The 15,525-nt window shown below is 48.7% G+C and overlaps 7 protein-coding genes across 7 annotated transcripts; 3 read left to right on the top strand and 4 right to left on the bottom strand.

Annotated features, from left to right (window-relative positions):
- Positions 1-125: 125 nt before the first annotated feature.
- Positions 126-1,223, bottom strand: N7516_003152 (exosome non-catalytic core subunit RRP45; the record flags this gene model as incomplete). The annotated part of the gene is made up of 3 exons (XM_057215872.1): positions 126-735; positions 795-914; positions 979-1,223. 3 exons carry the CDS (start codon positions 1,221-1,223, stop codon positions 126-128), a joined length of 975 nt encoding a protein of 324 aa, XP_057077755.1.
- Positions 1,224-1,400: 177 nt separating this feature from the next.
- Positions 1,401-2,494, top strand: N7516_003153 (spliceosome-associated CWC15 family protein; the record flags this gene model as incomplete). The annotated part of the gene is made up of 9 exons (XM_057215873.1): positions 1,401-1,410; positions 1,469-1,491; positions 1,546-1,622; positions 1,675-1,777; positions 1,815-1,972; positions 2,026-2,107; positions 2,162-2,332; positions 2,388-2,423; positions 2,477-2,494. 9 exons carry the CDS (start codon positions 1,401-1,403, stop codon positions 2,492-2,494), a joined length of 678 nt encoding a protein of 225 aa, XP_057077756.1.
- Positions 2,495-3,130: 636 nt separating this feature from the next.
- Positions 3,131-4,156, bottom strand: N7516_003154 (SGNH/GDSL hydrolase family protein; the record flags this gene model as incomplete). The annotated part of the gene is made up of 5 exons (XM_057215874.1): positions 3,131-3,264; positions 3,320-3,710; positions 3,786-3,864; positions 3,915-3,954; positions 4,021-4,156. 5 exons carry the CDS (start codon positions 4,154-4,156, stop codon positions 3,131-3,133), a joined length of 780 nt encoding a protein of 259 aa, XP_057077757.1.
- A 1,528-nt stretch (positions 4,157-5,684) lies between these two features.
- Positions 5,685-8,549, top strand: N7516_003155 (putative voltage-gated chloride channel (ClcA); the record flags this gene model as incomplete). Its single annotated transcript, XM_057215875.1, has 3 exons — positions 5,685-7,877; positions 7,934-8,326; positions 8,383-8,549. 3 exons carry the CDS (start codon positions 5,685-5,687, stop codon positions 8,539-8,541), a joined length of 2,745 nt encoding a protein of 914 aa, XP_057077758.1. The 3' UTR covers positions 8,542-8,549.
- Positions 8,550-8,822: 273 nt separating this feature from the next.
- On the bottom strand, positions 8,823-9,659 carry N7516_003156 (dihydrofolate reductase; the record flags this gene model as incomplete). Its single annotated transcript, XM_057215876.1, has 1 exon — positions 8,823-9,659. The coding sequence occupies one exon, from the start codon at positions 9,657-9,659 to the stop codon at positions 8,823-8,825; it is 837 nt and encodes a 278-aa protein (XP_057077759.1).
- Positions 9,660-10,085: 426 nt separating this feature from the next.
- On the bottom strand, positions 10,086-10,791 carry N7516_003157 (RNA polymerase II mediator complex head subunit MED22; the record flags this gene model as incomplete). Its single annotated transcript, XM_057215877.1, has 3 exons — positions 10,086-10,352; positions 10,467-10,606; positions 10,680-10,791. 3 exons carry the CDS (start codon positions 10,789-10,791, stop codon positions 10,086-10,088), a joined length of 519 nt encoding a protein of 172 aa, XP_057077760.1.
- A 2,123-nt stretch (positions 10,792-12,914) lies between these two features.
- N7516_003158 (uncharacterized protein) lies at positions 12,915-14,561 on the top strand (the record flags this gene model as incomplete). Its single annotated transcript, XM_057215878.1, has 1 exon — positions 12,915-14,561. One exon carries the CDS (start codon positions 12,915-12,917, stop codon positions 14,559-14,561), a length of 1,647 nt encoding a protein of 548 aa, XP_057077761.1.
- Between the last annotated feature and the right edge of the window lie 964 nt (positions 14,562-15,525).

Consider the following 15,525-nt stretch of genomic DNA (forward strand, 5'->3'; position numbering starts at 1 on the left):
TTCATTCATCTACTAGCTCACACTCATATATCGCCCATCATGTGGCAGTCAAGTATCATTGATAAACGCCATGCGAAACTCCAGTCCCCCAATCAATCATGAAATTAAATGGTAGTACATGCTGTTTATTCGATTGGAACAGGCCGGTCATTCTCTGCCCGAGACTCATCGGCCATGCCAATCTTCGCCCGCTTGGCCAGGTCGGCCTGGAGGACTTTCTCAACAGCAGCATTGATCTCCTTAACCTTTTCCCATGCGACGTTTGTCTTGTTCACAATCACCATGGCATCTGCAGGTGCACCTGCGTACTTCGAGAGGTAGCAGACATCGCCTGCGCTATTAATGCCAATGACAATATCTCCCTCAGCAGCCTGTTCCTCCTTGAGGGTGGCGTCAACAATGACATCTTTGCTTTCATTAAAGGTGTGGAATGTGACCGAGAGAGGCTTGTGTGTGATGTTGAGTGCGACAGGCACACGCTGCTCCACGCCATAGACTATGACACGTCCGTCTCTCACCACAGCGTCCGGCCGGCGGAAGTGTTGCAGTCCAGCCATGATCGCAATGCAGGCCGCATCGGTGATGTTGCCGTCGTGATCAATAATGTGAACATCGGCTCGGATCGACCAGCAGCTGACACCCTTTAGGATACATAAAGATTCAGTGTCGAGAGCGTTGGAATGGCGGATGATGCGGTCAAGAGTGTTGGTGGCGTATGCCTCGATGTCGTTGGTTCTGTAGAGGTAATTGTCAGAACAAATTAGTATATAATGAGATTGCTAGGTGGTATATACCGTCCGTTTTCCCAAGCTGGCGAGCCCATTGCACTCAGCTCCAGGTTGATGTTGAAAAGACCATCAAAGGGACGATCTTCACGCGGCTTGGTGACCTCAGCGGAGATGCGAACAATGATGCTAGAGGAACCAATCAGTCAGTGATTGCCATTTGTGGTAGACGAACAAAAGATCTGGAGCTCACCTCGTTTTCCCAAGCTGCAGCTTGACATGACCATATTCTTCACCAAAGGAGATATTCAGAGGACGATAGTCGTCAGGCTGGCGACCATCGAGGCGCACATTCTCACGGAGTGCCTCGAGGATAAAGTCGCGCTCTGCGATTGAGAGTTGCGCTTCTTTCGACATCGTTGAGGGAGGTCTAACAGCCCCGGCGCGGGGATCAAAGATGCTTTCTTTTTTGGGCCATTTTGCCAGTGCAGGCCGCATTGTGACAGTGCGGATAATAGTTATTCCGAAAGTTGCGCCAATGGTAGTGGGATTTATGTAGGGCGGTGAGGAGAAGGTGAGGAGAATGTTTGTGCCTGAGGCGACCACATACATTGAAAGCTGGAAGCCATCAACGTCTCGACACTACCAACTTTAACTTAGCAACCACACCACAAAATGACTACAGGTATGCCACTAGCAACAAAACTTGGGGATTCGAATGGTCATAGCTAACATTTTCTTAGCCCACAGACCTACTTTTGACCCGGTACGACAACTTTTCTCTACGCAACTCTTCACGGACACTGACTGATTTCTACAGGCGCAAGGCAAAGAAGCCCTCCGTGGCCCGGCCTACCACCAGCGACTCCTCCCTGCGCATAAACACCTGAAAGTTCGGTATGTAGGATGATACTTGGTCAGGCCGCACCGATCACTGACCTTATTCTAGCCAACCCGGACAAGGCGGCGTAGCCGACGCGGACCCATCGCCCCGTGACCTTCGCGCAGAGCTTCTCCAGGCCGAGGCTGCACACTTTGCCAAGAAGAATGGCGTTCCAGTCGACCAGCAAGCTATTGCTGAATCTTCAGTCCCCAAACGACAACTCGAGGCTGCGCCCCCAAGGTGGAGGCGATGGCGACATCGAGGAAGAAGACCCAGAGGCCAAACGCCGGCGCATATTGGAGGAGACGCGCGACATAGATGCCGACTCAGACGCGTCAGAAGAAGACAGCAGTGATGAGGATAGGTGGGTCGGACCCTGGATCTCGTGCCTAGGACGAATAAACTGACAAATCGCAGTGACGACGAAGATGAAGCAGCCGAGTTAATGCGCGAGCTTGAGAAGATCAAAAAAGAGCGATTGGAGCAAAAGGAGAAAGAGGTATCTCGCTTACTTGCATCCTTGAATTCGATAATGGTGGCTAATGCATAATAGGAGCGCGAACGTGCAGCCGAGGAAGAAGAGCAGCGAGAGGTTGATATCGCGCGCGGTAATCCTCTGCTCAATTCCCAGGATTTCAGCATGAAACGGCGCTGGGATGATGACGTTGTATTCAAGAACCAGGCTCGCGGAACAGAGAACAGAGACGGCAAGGAGTTCGTCAACGTATGTTTACTTTCCATTGGCTTATTCTTAAGACGACAAACTAATTCATTTCCAGGATCTTCTTCGTTCCGATTTCCACAAGCGCTTCATGGTGTGTACCTGTATCTCCTATTAATTTCATACATTCACTAACCAGGATTTCAGGGCAAATATGTGCGTTAGAATTTCCTTGGAAACTTAAGTATCGGGATGTTAGTTCAAGAGGTATTTCAACTTAGCGAATGGGTATTATCTTACATTATTTTTAACGTTGTATCAAAAAGAGTATTATAAACTGTCAAGGATTTCCCATTTTATCATCAATGCTCCCTATAGGAAAATCCCCCCAACAGTAGTTTCCACATTGTATCTTATACGACAGCATTGGCTAGATTTCAACATAGTTGTATAGGCAGCACGGCGTCTATTTCCTAGTTCGCCACGACCATGGCTGGCCCTTTTTATCCCACTAAATGTCAAGAATCAGAGGCGGCTGAGGACAGAAGCCATGCCAGAGACTTACTTGAATGAGCCCACTCAAACTGGTTATACATACCCAGCATGGATGCCCTTCTTAAGAAAATCGGCACTGTTAATTGGATAGCACTAGAGGATCAAACATCCTTTACCCGGGTGCTTTCTATAGAGACTCATCAGCTAATTTCCATCTACCAGGGAAATTTTGGTACGAATAGTTGCATATGTATGTTCCAGAATGCTTCATATAACTAACTGCTCACTCTTATCTTCTAAATAGAAAACCCAAGCCTAGTTTCTTCTTATATCGACCCTAATAACCCGATCTGTGAGTTAAGCAACTCATTTCGGTGCGTCAACCCATGAGGGGAACACCATTGGAAGAACCTCCGGGGTTTGATCCGGCCAATTGGCCTGGATTACCTTCATAAGTTCATCGTAGACGATCCGGTTACCGGCGGGAGTCAGATGCAGACCTGTATAACGAGTGAGTACAAGAAAAAAGAAGTGAAATATGGACATTTCACGCACCATCAGTGAGAAAACTAGCCAGTGTGTCATTGCTCGGCACATCGCGAGCCCCAATCAGAGGTTCTCCCTCCTTCCAGCCAGTGGGCTTCATAAAGGCGGACCACAAATCCACTACCGGGATATTGAGCGATGCACCGACTTCGCACGCAGCCACTGCATATGACTTGGTGAAACTGGCTGTTCTGCTTGGAAATGGAGTGTCCTTTGCAGCATCGAAGGCTTCCAGTTGATATTCATTGACAGGGGGTGGGCTGACCAGAATGAGTCGTGGGTTCTGTGCGCGTGTCGCTGGATGCTGAATGATTGTCTTCAGGTTCTCTTTATATTGATCCAGGGGCACATGCTGGCTATGGGTTGGAACGCATGCATCATTGGCACCGAAGAAGATAGTCTATCCGATGTTAGTCAGTTGGTCCTTGAAATATATCCAAGACTTCAAATAGGCCTGCCGTTAAGGTCGACTTACCATGAACCGCACATTAGCCGTCTGTGGCGAAGGGAAGAACTTGTCGAAGACCTTGACAGCATGTGAGGTTGAATACCCACTGTTGCTTATTAGCATATCGCAGTCTAGTATAGCCATGGTTGATCTTACGCCAGGCCGCGGTTGATAACATCCAACCTGCGACTGTAGGCTAGTTGTTTTTCTCATTAACTTATTGATCATGCAAATCTCTGGGGTTATCAGAAGAATGGCTCACATTCTTGGAGTGCAGCATGAAATGCGAAACCTAGCTCTTGGTTGCAGCCCATCTGTGTGATGGAGTCTCCGAAGAGAAGAAACTGGTCATAGGGCTTGAATGGATCCTCATTTCCCTGAGTCTCGATGGTCGCCATGGTGAGGTAGGAATATAATTATAAGATTAAGTTACTTGGAGATTTGATTTGAAATTGAAGTTATGGGGATTGGGGGACTTATAAAACAGTAAGCAACGTGAACAGAAAAGGAAGTGGGGGAAGTCACTCCGCGGACGAAAGGGAAATTGGTGGAGCTTCGCTTGTCAACAACATATCTAGTTAAGTATGAAATGAATATATTAACTAAGATGGAGTATAATATTGCTTGTCTAAATCTATCAAATCTCAAAGAAAATTATCCACTAATCAGTTCATTGAATTGGAAGATTGAACCCCGCACTATACTACAGCCAGGAATGAACACCCTAGATCTTGTGTAGTTATAGTTAGATAGTACTAGGTAGAGCTCTCACTCTGAAAAGCTCCAAAACGCTCAGCCCTACAACATTCTTGTAAGTAAAGAAATTTGCAACATTCAAGCTTTTTAACCTAAACAAAGGCTCAGTGATTTTACACACTTCATTCTCTCATAGTTGCGAGATATTTATATATCAAGAATGTCAGACATCCGAAAGAGGCTAGCACTGTTTACCCTACCATGACAGCCTTGTTCAAGTCACACACCTGGTCCCTCACACGGTGGCGTAGACATCATAAACTATGCCAAGAGATCATCATCGCATGGTGATCGGATTGGACAGTGTGTGACACAAGGATCTCTCCGGGGTGATGCACGCCCAAAATGGAAATCCCAAGAATGTTAAACATTCTAATCTAGCTCCGTAAACCAAGGAGATGCTTCTAGGGCTATAACACAGACGCTCTTCGGTGCCTTCGGTGTCACGAGTACAGGGTACAGCATACACAGGTATACTTATGTCCTGCTCCACGATATAGATAGAAGAGTATGCCCCTTATACTATCAAGGATGGGAATTTTGACCCGAGCGTAGGATGATCAGGATGAACAAGGTTTCTACGATAAAGTGGCTGCATCATGTCGAATTGCCACTGTACAACATACATTCCACACAACGTTGAATCATTGTAGCGATACCCCGGGACGCTTTGTTTCGGGGGGTGTTGATCGTCGGAAAAACGCGGGGATGATCAGAAGGGAATGCCACATTGGAGATTGACCATCGAATCATCAGCATGAAATGCTGGGCATTGAACATTCAAGTTAGAGAGGTAATATATTAAACATATCAAAGATAGACAAAATGACTGTAGTGGCTGATGGGTCAGCATTGGACTTTCACCTGACGCGTCCCCGCTGTAAAGTCGATCATCTGTGATGGTCACCTCATCTTAAGACTCGGACCCTCTTTGCTCACCGTCTCTGTTTCTTTGTTTTATTCTTTTCTTTGGGGTTTTTTTTCCTTTTCATCTTTCCGAATAACATAGATAGCCCTGGGAAGAGAGATATGTTAACCAGTAAGTCAAGTTCCTTGATCTCCTATGTTTACGTCTGATGTGGATCACCTTGTCTATCTCCAAATGCTGCCAAAACTGACCCTTGCCAAGCCCCACTGCATATAATTGAAGTATAAAGGCTTCTCGGCGACATGCCTCGGTCCCTTCCAAAGCCCACGCCTGCCTTGCGCGAGCAAGAAGACACCGGAAACACACGCAGTGCCCAAACCGCTCCCCCTTCACCAAATGCCTACAGACGATCTCAAAGCTACCTCACCGAAACGCATACCGAATACCAGTCTCTCGATCCACCCTTAGAGGTTACAGAAACAACCAGCCTCCTCGGTCCCAGTCAAGACATCCGGCGACGAGCTCCGCGACGATCTTACACCAGCACTTCCGGGGTGTCGGGTACCGCCCCCGAATCATTGAGACACCTTCTGGCGGCGGGCAGCCTGCGCCGAACGCGAAACCATAGCCGTGCTAACTCTACGGGAAGACGATTCAGTCGGCGGGGGAGTATAGACGGCAATAGCAGACCTGCTAGCCTTCCTCCGTCCGCGAAAGATAATCTTACCGCCTCTTCATTTTTGGATGAACGGACATGGTATGATCAATTTACTTCTACCGATTGGGTGCATGACAGCATAGCCGATGGAGCACGACTTCGCCTACTCCGCCAGCGAAAGGATGTGCGAGGCCGATTGCTGGCGGCCTTCGACGGCGCGCAAGGATGGATCTTGGTCGCGCTTATTGGGTGCATCACAGCCTCCATAGCTTACTTCGTCGATGTCACTGAGGGATCGGTCTTTGACCTGAAAGAAGGATTTTGCACGACTCAGGTTTTCCGCAATCGACGGACCTGTTGTGAAGGGGTGGCTGGTTGTGATGCATGGCGGCCCTGGTCCAGAATATTCTCCCCGTCGGATACAGAAAGCCAGTGGGTTGACTTCGTCATGTTTGTCTTTTGGGTAGTGACGTTGGCCCTCATATCGTGTGCATTGACTCTGCTCACAAAGACTGTCGTTCCTTCGTCCATTTCCCTTGCCACGCTTGATGAAAACCTGGGCGCCGACTCCCGTGGTACAAAATCTGGAAATGGGGTCGGTGCCTCGGGTTCTCCTCTTTCGGAGACAGAGACGAGTCCAGTGCATGGAACTTTGCCTAATCTTCCGTCTCGTCCAGCTATGATCTACTACTCTGCTGCTGGCAGTGGAGTGGCAGAAGTTAAAGTCATTAATAGTGGTTTTGTTCTCCACGGATACATGGGACTGAAGACACTGGTTATTAAGACTATTGGTTTGATCTTTAGTGTTTCGTCCGGTTTGAGCCTGGGCAAAGAAGGCCCCTACGTCCATATCGCCACCTGTGTAGGCAATATCTGCTGTCGTCTGTTCGCCAAGTATAACCAAAATGACGGAAAGCGACGAGAGGTTTTGAGTGCCAGTGCCGCTAGTGGTGTTGCTGTTGCCTTTGGTGCTCCGATTGGCGGTGTCCTCTTCAGCTTGGAAGAAGTCAGCTATTATTTCCCACCCAAGACCCTTTTCCGGACGTTCTTTTGTTGTATTGCAGCCACATTGTCCCTCAAGTTCCTAAACCCCTATGGAACAGGTAAGATCGTCCTATTTGAAGTCCGATACCTTTCCGACTGGCAGATCTTCGAGATTTTCATTTTCATCCTTCTCGGTATTATGGGAGGCGCCGCTGGTGCGCTCTTCATCAAAGCCTCGAGCCTCTGGGCACGATCATTCCGTCGCATTCCAGCCATCAAGCGATGGCCAATGCTTGAAGTTTTCCTTGTTGCGCTGGTTACGGGCATTATCAGCTTCTGGAATCGGTACACGAAACTTCCTGTTACCGAACTTCTATTTGAGCTAGCTTCTCCTTGTGAATCAGACGTGGAAAGTACGGGCCTGTGTCCTCGCACAGACGGTATTCTTGAAATAGTCCAGTACCTGCTGATGGCGTTTGTGATCAAGAGTTTCCTGACCATTATTACGTTCGGTATCAAAGTTCCTGCGGGTATATATGTGCCATCCATGGTTGTTGGCGGCTTGATGGGGCGGATTGTTGGACATTTGATCCAGTACTGGGCTCTCAGACATCCCACCTTTTTCTTATTCGACTCTTGCCCTGCCGTTGCTGGGATTGAGTCATGCGTGACTCCAGGAGTATACGCATTGATTGCCGCTGGAGCGACCATGTGTGGCGTGACACGACTGTCAGTCACTTTACCTGTGATCTTGTTCGAATTGACAGGAAGTCTCAACCATGTGCTTCCGTTTTCCCTGTCGGTGCTCTGCGCCAAGTGGACTGCGGATGCCATTGAACCTCGCAGTATATATGTAAGTCTTGCCCTCGGCTTGGCGATCCGACACGACATTATACTAATTGAAATCAGGACCTCTTGACCGACATGAACTCCTACCCCTTCCTTGATAGCAAACTTCAACCTACCACTGATGCCGAGCTGGGAGACATAGTTCGACCAGTGCGGAAGAATCGTATCATCGATATCTCTGCGTCGCCGCTCGTACCAGCCACGGATCTCCGCTTGAAACTGGAACACCTGCTCATGGCAGGCGAGCTGGATAGCGGACTTCCCATTCTACGGGACGGTGTTTTAGCCGGTCTGATCCCAGCACCAGATCTCGAGTACGCACTGGATACCCTGCGCGATGATGAAGAGAATGCGGTATGTCTGATGACTCTGGATACTTCCAGAGCCGTCTATGACGGTGATAACGAGGACGAGGATGCTATCCAGGTGGATTTCAATCGATTTATTGACCCTGTAAGCTTGGTTACATTTCTCAGTATCTTGGCCCATGCTAATTTGTTTATTCATAGGCCCCGATTGCTCTTGATATCCATTCCCCTATCGATTTGGTCTACCAATGCTTCGCCAAGCTCGGTCTTCGTTACCTCTGCGTTACTCAAGACGGGAAATATGCCGGCCTGGTTCACAAGAAAGCCTTCGTGAAATTCATGAAGGAGAACAGCGACTAAGCTGTGAATATTGGTTGACCATTTCACTCTTTTCCATTTGCATTTTTTTCCGGCGTTGCCGAGGTATTCTGATTCAATTGTTTGCATAGCCTTGCATATCCTCTCATTTCATGTCTGTTTATTCTCTCGGCTCACTCAACCAACATTGGCACTGTGTATAGTTTTATTGAACATATTTTTGTTCTGTTTTGGTTTGATCTGGGCAGATGCACGCGAAGTGCGAATGTTTGAACATATTTGACCAGTGAATTATCAATAGAGAGTCCATATCCTACCCATGTCTAAGTCAATTTTTCAAATCCAACCATCTGAACCTCAACATCCCCATCCCCCTTCCACTCCTCGTCAACCTCCTCGCCAACCCACTCGGTAACCTCCCCAGGGCTAACAGCCCGCCACCCGTTCTTCTCATGCAGCCCATCCAACGGGAAGAACGTATCACACTCAAACGAAGCAGGCGCATCCACAGCCCCCTTCCGCACAACATTCGTCATAACAACCCTAACAGGCCGACCACGCAGCTCCTCAGCACCCATATTCAACGTAGCATTATAAATCTCCGCACCACCAATGACAAAAATCTTGCCAAGCGTCCCCTGCGCCCCATACACAGAATCCAGCTGTTCCAACGCCGCACCCAGACTCGGCGTGACAATCGCATCCGTCATCGGGTCGACCGGCGGAGCCGGAACAGCTTCCTTGGACGGGTCTAAAGCCTCCTTCTCCGCACTCGTAGCCTGTGCCTTCGCAGCCTTCGTCGCAATCTTTCTTTTCATATTCCCTAATTCCGTAGCGACGCTCTCGCGAACAGAACCGGACGTGTCACGCGTGATCACAACGTTGATTCGCTTCGCGAGCGGGCGCAGCGAAGCGGGCACGGAGTCGTACGTCTTGCGGCCCATGATGATTGCGTTTGTCGTGCCTTGGCTCGGTGGCCGGGATGTCACGCGAGCGAAGAATGACATATCTGTCTTTATGCGGGGCCATGGGAGCGTGCCGTTTAGGCCTATGCCTAGGCGCGTGATTTCGTCTTTTGTGGTTGTCGACGCGGTGCGGATTGGGGTCGTTGCCACGATTAGAGTGAGGGAGGGGAGGGGGTGAGGATTGTGAGGTGGCATTTTGGTTTGTGAGGTGATTGCGGGTTGCAATTCGAGGTAATTCAGACACAAGTACAGGGGGTGATGCTTGCCAAGGGTTGTGAGGGAGGATGTTCGCGTCGCGGGGAGCACAATCCCGATAACGATTTCTGCTTATCGCCCCGCACTATACAGCTGCAGGTGGACTTGACGTGTGTCACTTTTCTTCAAGAGGGTATTCATGTTATGATTGATTCAATGCTACTAAGGAGAATGTTACGCTATTACTTTAGGCTAACTGAGTGAGCGAAGTAGCAAATTAATCGTAAACAATGGGTTTGAATTCATTATCATAGGAAAACTGAATGCGCCTTAACACCGATCGAACGCCAGACTTAAGGAAACAAGTGGGTATCATGCGCGAAACAGTTTCAACAGCCAACGAACAAGATGCCTCCAAGGGTACCGTTACTTCTCGGATTGCTCGGGCTTGTCAGACTGCTCGGGACCCTTCCCCTTCTCAGTGTCCTCTGACTTGTGAGAGGTCCCGGGCTCATCGAGCGATGGCATCAGAAGTCCTCCGTCGAGGGCCTTCTGGATGGCCTCTACATCCTCCTCCAGCTTTTCGCGACGCTTGACGTCGCGTTCGTCTTCGCCGAGGGTATCGAGCTTGCCGAAGAGCCAAAGCTCTTTCATAAGGCGGTGCAGGGCAAGCAGGTCCTCTGCAGCACGGATCTAAGGAAGCGAAATGTCAGTCTCGTGCTTTGGTGTGGATTTGGAAGCTCAATTGCATTCTTGCTGGGAAGGGTAGAGGTACCCGGGGGGGGATCAGGGCGCATTTCAACATACCAAGGCAGTGGATTCGACGTCAATTTGAAAAGCTTCCACAGCAGCATCGACGTGACTGGTGCCGTCGAACTTGTTGGCAGCAATGGCGACGATGTTCTCGAATCGCTGTAGCAGCTGCGAGATATCATAGTCGACGCGATCTACCGCGAGACATCGTTAGTTAAAGGGAATGGAGGAAGAGTGAAGCTGAATTGGCTCAAGTTTAGCACGTACCAAGCAGTTCCTTGGCAGTTGGACGAGCATCCATGGTTGGAGGGTCCTTCTTATTGTCTTCGGACGATGGTGAGGATAAATCGGAGGGAGGGTAATCCGAATCAGGATCCATGTTGATTGCCGATAAGAATAATTGTGGGGCGGGAAAACTCGGGTAGATGCGGAAGAGAAGCCGAAAGTACCCGAAGGGAACAACATTACCTACCTAGGTAACTAGGTAGGTAACTAGTTAGGTAGGTAGGTAGTTACCCACACCGAACTCCAGGTCTGTCACATGGCGACTGGATCTTCCTAATTCCCTGGAAAAGTTCTAACAAACCATCATATTTCTGTCTTGCTTTTCCGTGTCTCCAATTCCTTGTCTTCCAAGTTCAAGACCCGTGGAGATATGCGATCCTATTACTCCCATTGTCCGTACTTCTCAATCTCGACGAATATGTCAGCTAACTGCTAAATGACTCTCTCTTTCTGCTAGGTAGTGTCTACCCCCTGAGTCCTGACCCAAAGACCTTCTGTCCAGCTTTTTCTTGTAAGAATATAGTCAATTTCAAGTATAATTGCTTAATTATATTCACGTTCCCAATCGAGAATATTAGGCATGTGCAAGTGTGTAGCTAGAGCTTAAGTCATAGTGACAGCTTCGCTTCGAAGTATCCAAGATAAATCTACGTTATGCATTTTCTAGGGGAACATACCTTAGATCGACCTAATCAAAGGTATAGCTCATCTATGTTGTATACGACAAGCATCTATAGCCGCATATTATTAAGTAGAGTGGGATCCCCAAATTTTCCTAATAGGGATAAGTCTCGCTACTATAGCTAGTCTGAGCAGGTATATCACAAAGCCCCAGTTTGGTTTTGAGCATTTGTGCCATGGTTATTGCTGGTTACTTAACTATATGAGACTATCTGACAGATTAATAGGCTTTTTAGTAGGCATTAGCCTTCTTCCATGTCACCTGCAGACTGATAAAACATCCACGGATGGACTGTCTTTATAGTCCTCGATTTCATTTATCTCTCCTCCTTGCAAAAGACTTTCTTTCACTATCATCCCAAAACTCTTCAGTAGATTATCTGATTATCATACACTTTTCATAATACCTTGTTGGCCCTGCGAATGGTATAATCGTAGATAACCAGCCGTGCAGAAGGCATGAGGTTGTTTGCTGTGCAATTCACACCTGTGCCACATGCATAGCCAACAGCTACTGAATATGGTTGCCAAGGATACCAAGGCAAAGATACGTGCCATTCCATTCCATTAAGATTCATACCCTATTACCTCCCATATCCCGACTAAACGTCACTCTTTTTCTATGTGACAGAGCCTGCAGAGCCTTAGGCTCATCTATGAGTCAACAATCAATAATATCATTATGTATTCAAATCGGATGGAGACCATATAATCGTGGCACCGCCTTTCACCAACACCAGGTAGCACAATTAGAAATACAGGTATAGACTGTTATAACTTATGGAGTAGTGGAGTCAGTGGAAGCAAGGTCTAGCCCTATGTCAATTGGGCCTATGATCGTCCTCTCTCCGCCTTATACTCTCCGCCTTTACTCTCCGCCTTTTACTCTCCGCTGTGCGTCACCGCCTAACACAGTGACAATGGCTTCGGTCCAAACTACGCGGCTCAATCACAATAATAACAATCTTTTCATCCCTCTGCTAGGTTTGCTACCTAAAGACCTTTTCCTTCGCGTCATTACCATCCTTCCAAGGCCGCCATAACGGCAATATTGTGTTACTCTGCCCTCCATTTCGCTCGACTTAGCTTGCACTTCGACTGCCAAATCATCCGTAACGCAAGTTGGGCGTGGCGCACCACATACTCTTAAGTGACTGAAAACTTCGTCGTGTCTTTCTGTGAATTTGGAGTTGTCTGCAAATCACCTAAAATCCAACAAGAAGCCCTCATTACAATACCGACCATCTTGGAACGCCGGGGATTTCCTTCATCTGTCCCAATACCACCGTCTATTGTCTCTTAACTTACTGCTGGATGTTCAGATAGGGTCTCCGGATACTTGACCTTCGAAGATAGGGTGGACGGCCGGTGGGCCGTCTCACAGATCGAAGGCGGAAGGGGATATTGGAGAAAAGGTGTCGAATTCAAGTGCCGCCTTTCGTGCCCCTGTTCCTAGGGTGGACTATTCCAACTACCCCGCGTCAATTTGTTTACTTTCTTTTTTTCCCCCTTTGAATTCAAATCACTAGACCGGAAATGGATGCGCAGTATCCCTTTGCTTCCCGTGACGATATTTGGCGTGTCTTTGACGAGTTGAAGGAGCTCCACATTGCCCAGTACGAACAAGGAGAACGGCTCGCGCAACTGGAGCGTCGCCGAGAGGACGATGCGCGGCTGAGGAGTCCTTGGTGTTCTGTCTCGCCATTTCCGCATTCCGTTGGGGCAATCGCTCCAGGTAGTCCACCTCTGCCGTCCAGCATCAGTTCGCCAGTTACCAAGACATCCCTTCCAGAGCCCACTTTCCACTCCCCCCCGGATGCTTTCAAAGGATTCGACCAAGGTCACCATTCCGCAATGACTAGTTCTGCGGTGGGGTTTGAAGGCGAGGAGGAGCCTAGACGGGGTGCGTCGCGCGCCAACAGCGTCCGTTTTGATGAAAGTGCTATCCACGGAAACGCCCAGGCTAGCCGTTCCAGCAACGACCTTCCTCTGCGGACCGGCAGCGGTTTGAGTACCCACCCGCCTCTTGAGCGCACCTTTTCTCACCAATCCGATGGACGATTGAGCTCATCTGGTCACTCACTCCATTCCGCTCGGACTAATAGCCTGCGCCTGAGCACCACTCGGCTGCATGGTACTATACCTATCGAATCCCCTTTGATTCCCCCTCCTGGACTCTTCTTGCTGGGACCGGTCCCGTCCATTATTCGGTGCTGGTTGACTGATAATTTCACTAATGGCTCTCTCCTCTACGCAGCCGTTTGCTCCGGCTCTTACGTCTCAACTCTGGGTCTCTCCATGATCCGCAATCTTGGGATGGAGAACATGATCGTGCGCGATTGTGATATACAGTACATCAAGCTCCCCCTCTATCTCCCTGAAGCACTGATTCATCCATCTTCATCGCGCCCCGGAACCCCTACTCACCAAGTCCCTGCCGTGACCATCCGCTTTGTGGTTCGCGAGACAGAAGGCAGCGATGATTCAATTCAAATCATCATTGGAAGTGATGTGATGCGTGCACACAATGCTGATATTTTGTTCTCGCAAGATAAACTGATCATGGTGGACGACGACCACAACCGTATATCTGTCCCCCTTGTGCGCCCTGAGAAGGACTCCGTCTTCAAATCTCTTTGTACTTCTCCTGGTGCTCCCAATTCTAGAGACATACTAGGACCTCCTACTCACGCCAATCCATCCGTTGGTATCATTGGCCGGCCTGCCAATATTCAGCAAAAGCCGGCCTCTGCGCCCCCATCGACTCGTCTGCCTGGTAGCGAGAACAGTGAACATCACAAGTCAAATCTACAGAACCTCCAGGCTCATGCTCACATTTCAGCTGAAACCCGTCCAGCCGCTGCCAACCTAGCGACTTCTGAGCCTACTAAAACTGAGGATATGCCTTCTTGGGGCGGCCCATGGCGCCGTGATGCTAAGAAATCCACCAGCACTACCAAAAGACCGGCCGATAAACGCGAGATGAAAGTCTTCCGCACCGGAAAATCTGCGAGTCAAGCGAACCCCACAACTTCGGCCTCGGCTCCTGGCAGTGCTACCACTGAACAGGGCGACAAGTCGTCTCTGCCGCTTACGTCTGGCCAGCATGGTACGCTGAACCCCGTGGGTGGTGCATCGGCATTTGGATGGCTTAACCCTCCCCACCACAATACCTCGTCCTAGATGAAACAGACTAGGGCTTGGGTTTTATGTTTGGTTACATCCGGATCTGAAATGATCTCGGTTTACGGCATGATGTGGAAGGGTTGTGATTTCTCTCGGAAATCAGAAAAAAGTGAGAATGAGATCAGGCGCTGGGTTCCAAGGCTGCCGACGGTCACTTTTTCTTTTTTAGCTTGCAGTATTGTCGGAATCTATGGCAACGGACAGGGCCTACTAAGCAAAAAGAAAGAAAGAAAAAACAATGATTACCAGTAAATTTCCTTGACCATCAACTAGGATTCCATCTCTCACTTAGTATACCATCTAGGATTCCATTTCACTTCCAACCTTGGAAGGTCAGTGGTCCATATGAGCCCTAGAGCCTCCCTGGAGGGTTGGAGCCTGGAGTGCAAAATGTGTTATAAGAAAGGGCTCATGTTAGCGTCTGTCTGCCAATATTACCATCGTGGCCTTCTTCCTGGGCCTTCGTTTCAATTTCACTATCAAAATTCCTGGAGTTGATCCAGACCCAGAAAGAGCAAAGAACCATGACACGTCTGTTGGATCTTCCAGTTGAAGTGATTCTCCTCATCGTTGGCTACCTACAAACGGGCACAAAACAGGGTCATCACGGAGAGGCTTCCGCTGCAACAGCTAAATCGGAGTCTTGAGAAAGACCGAAGTCTCCAGAAACATATCATCTCGGTGACCCTTCCATATGATGACTCGATTTATGATCTCCATCAATTACTTTGGCTTGATCTGATTCAGCATAAGAGAACGCATCTTCCGCATTTACACACAATGAACATACACTCATTTGAAATAGCCCTTGATCCCAGAATAGACGAGCTTTTCCAATGAGGACAATGGAAAGTGCCATCTTCGCTCGCGCGTGCAGCTGAATCTGCCGGTGTGAAGCTGGATATATGGCTAGGATACCGAAATCCTCCGAATTTTAAAAGAACCAAACCGTCTACATATG

The sequence above is a fragment of the Penicillium verrucosum genome, assembly GCF_028828655.1.
Source record: "Penicillium verrucosum strain IBT 35672 chromosome Unknown utg000001l_segment0_segment0, whole genome shotgun sequence".
Taxonomy (NCBI): domain Eukaryota; kingdom Fungi; phylum Ascomycota; class Eurotiomycetes; order Eurotiales; family Aspergillaceae; genus Penicillium; species Penicillium verrucosum.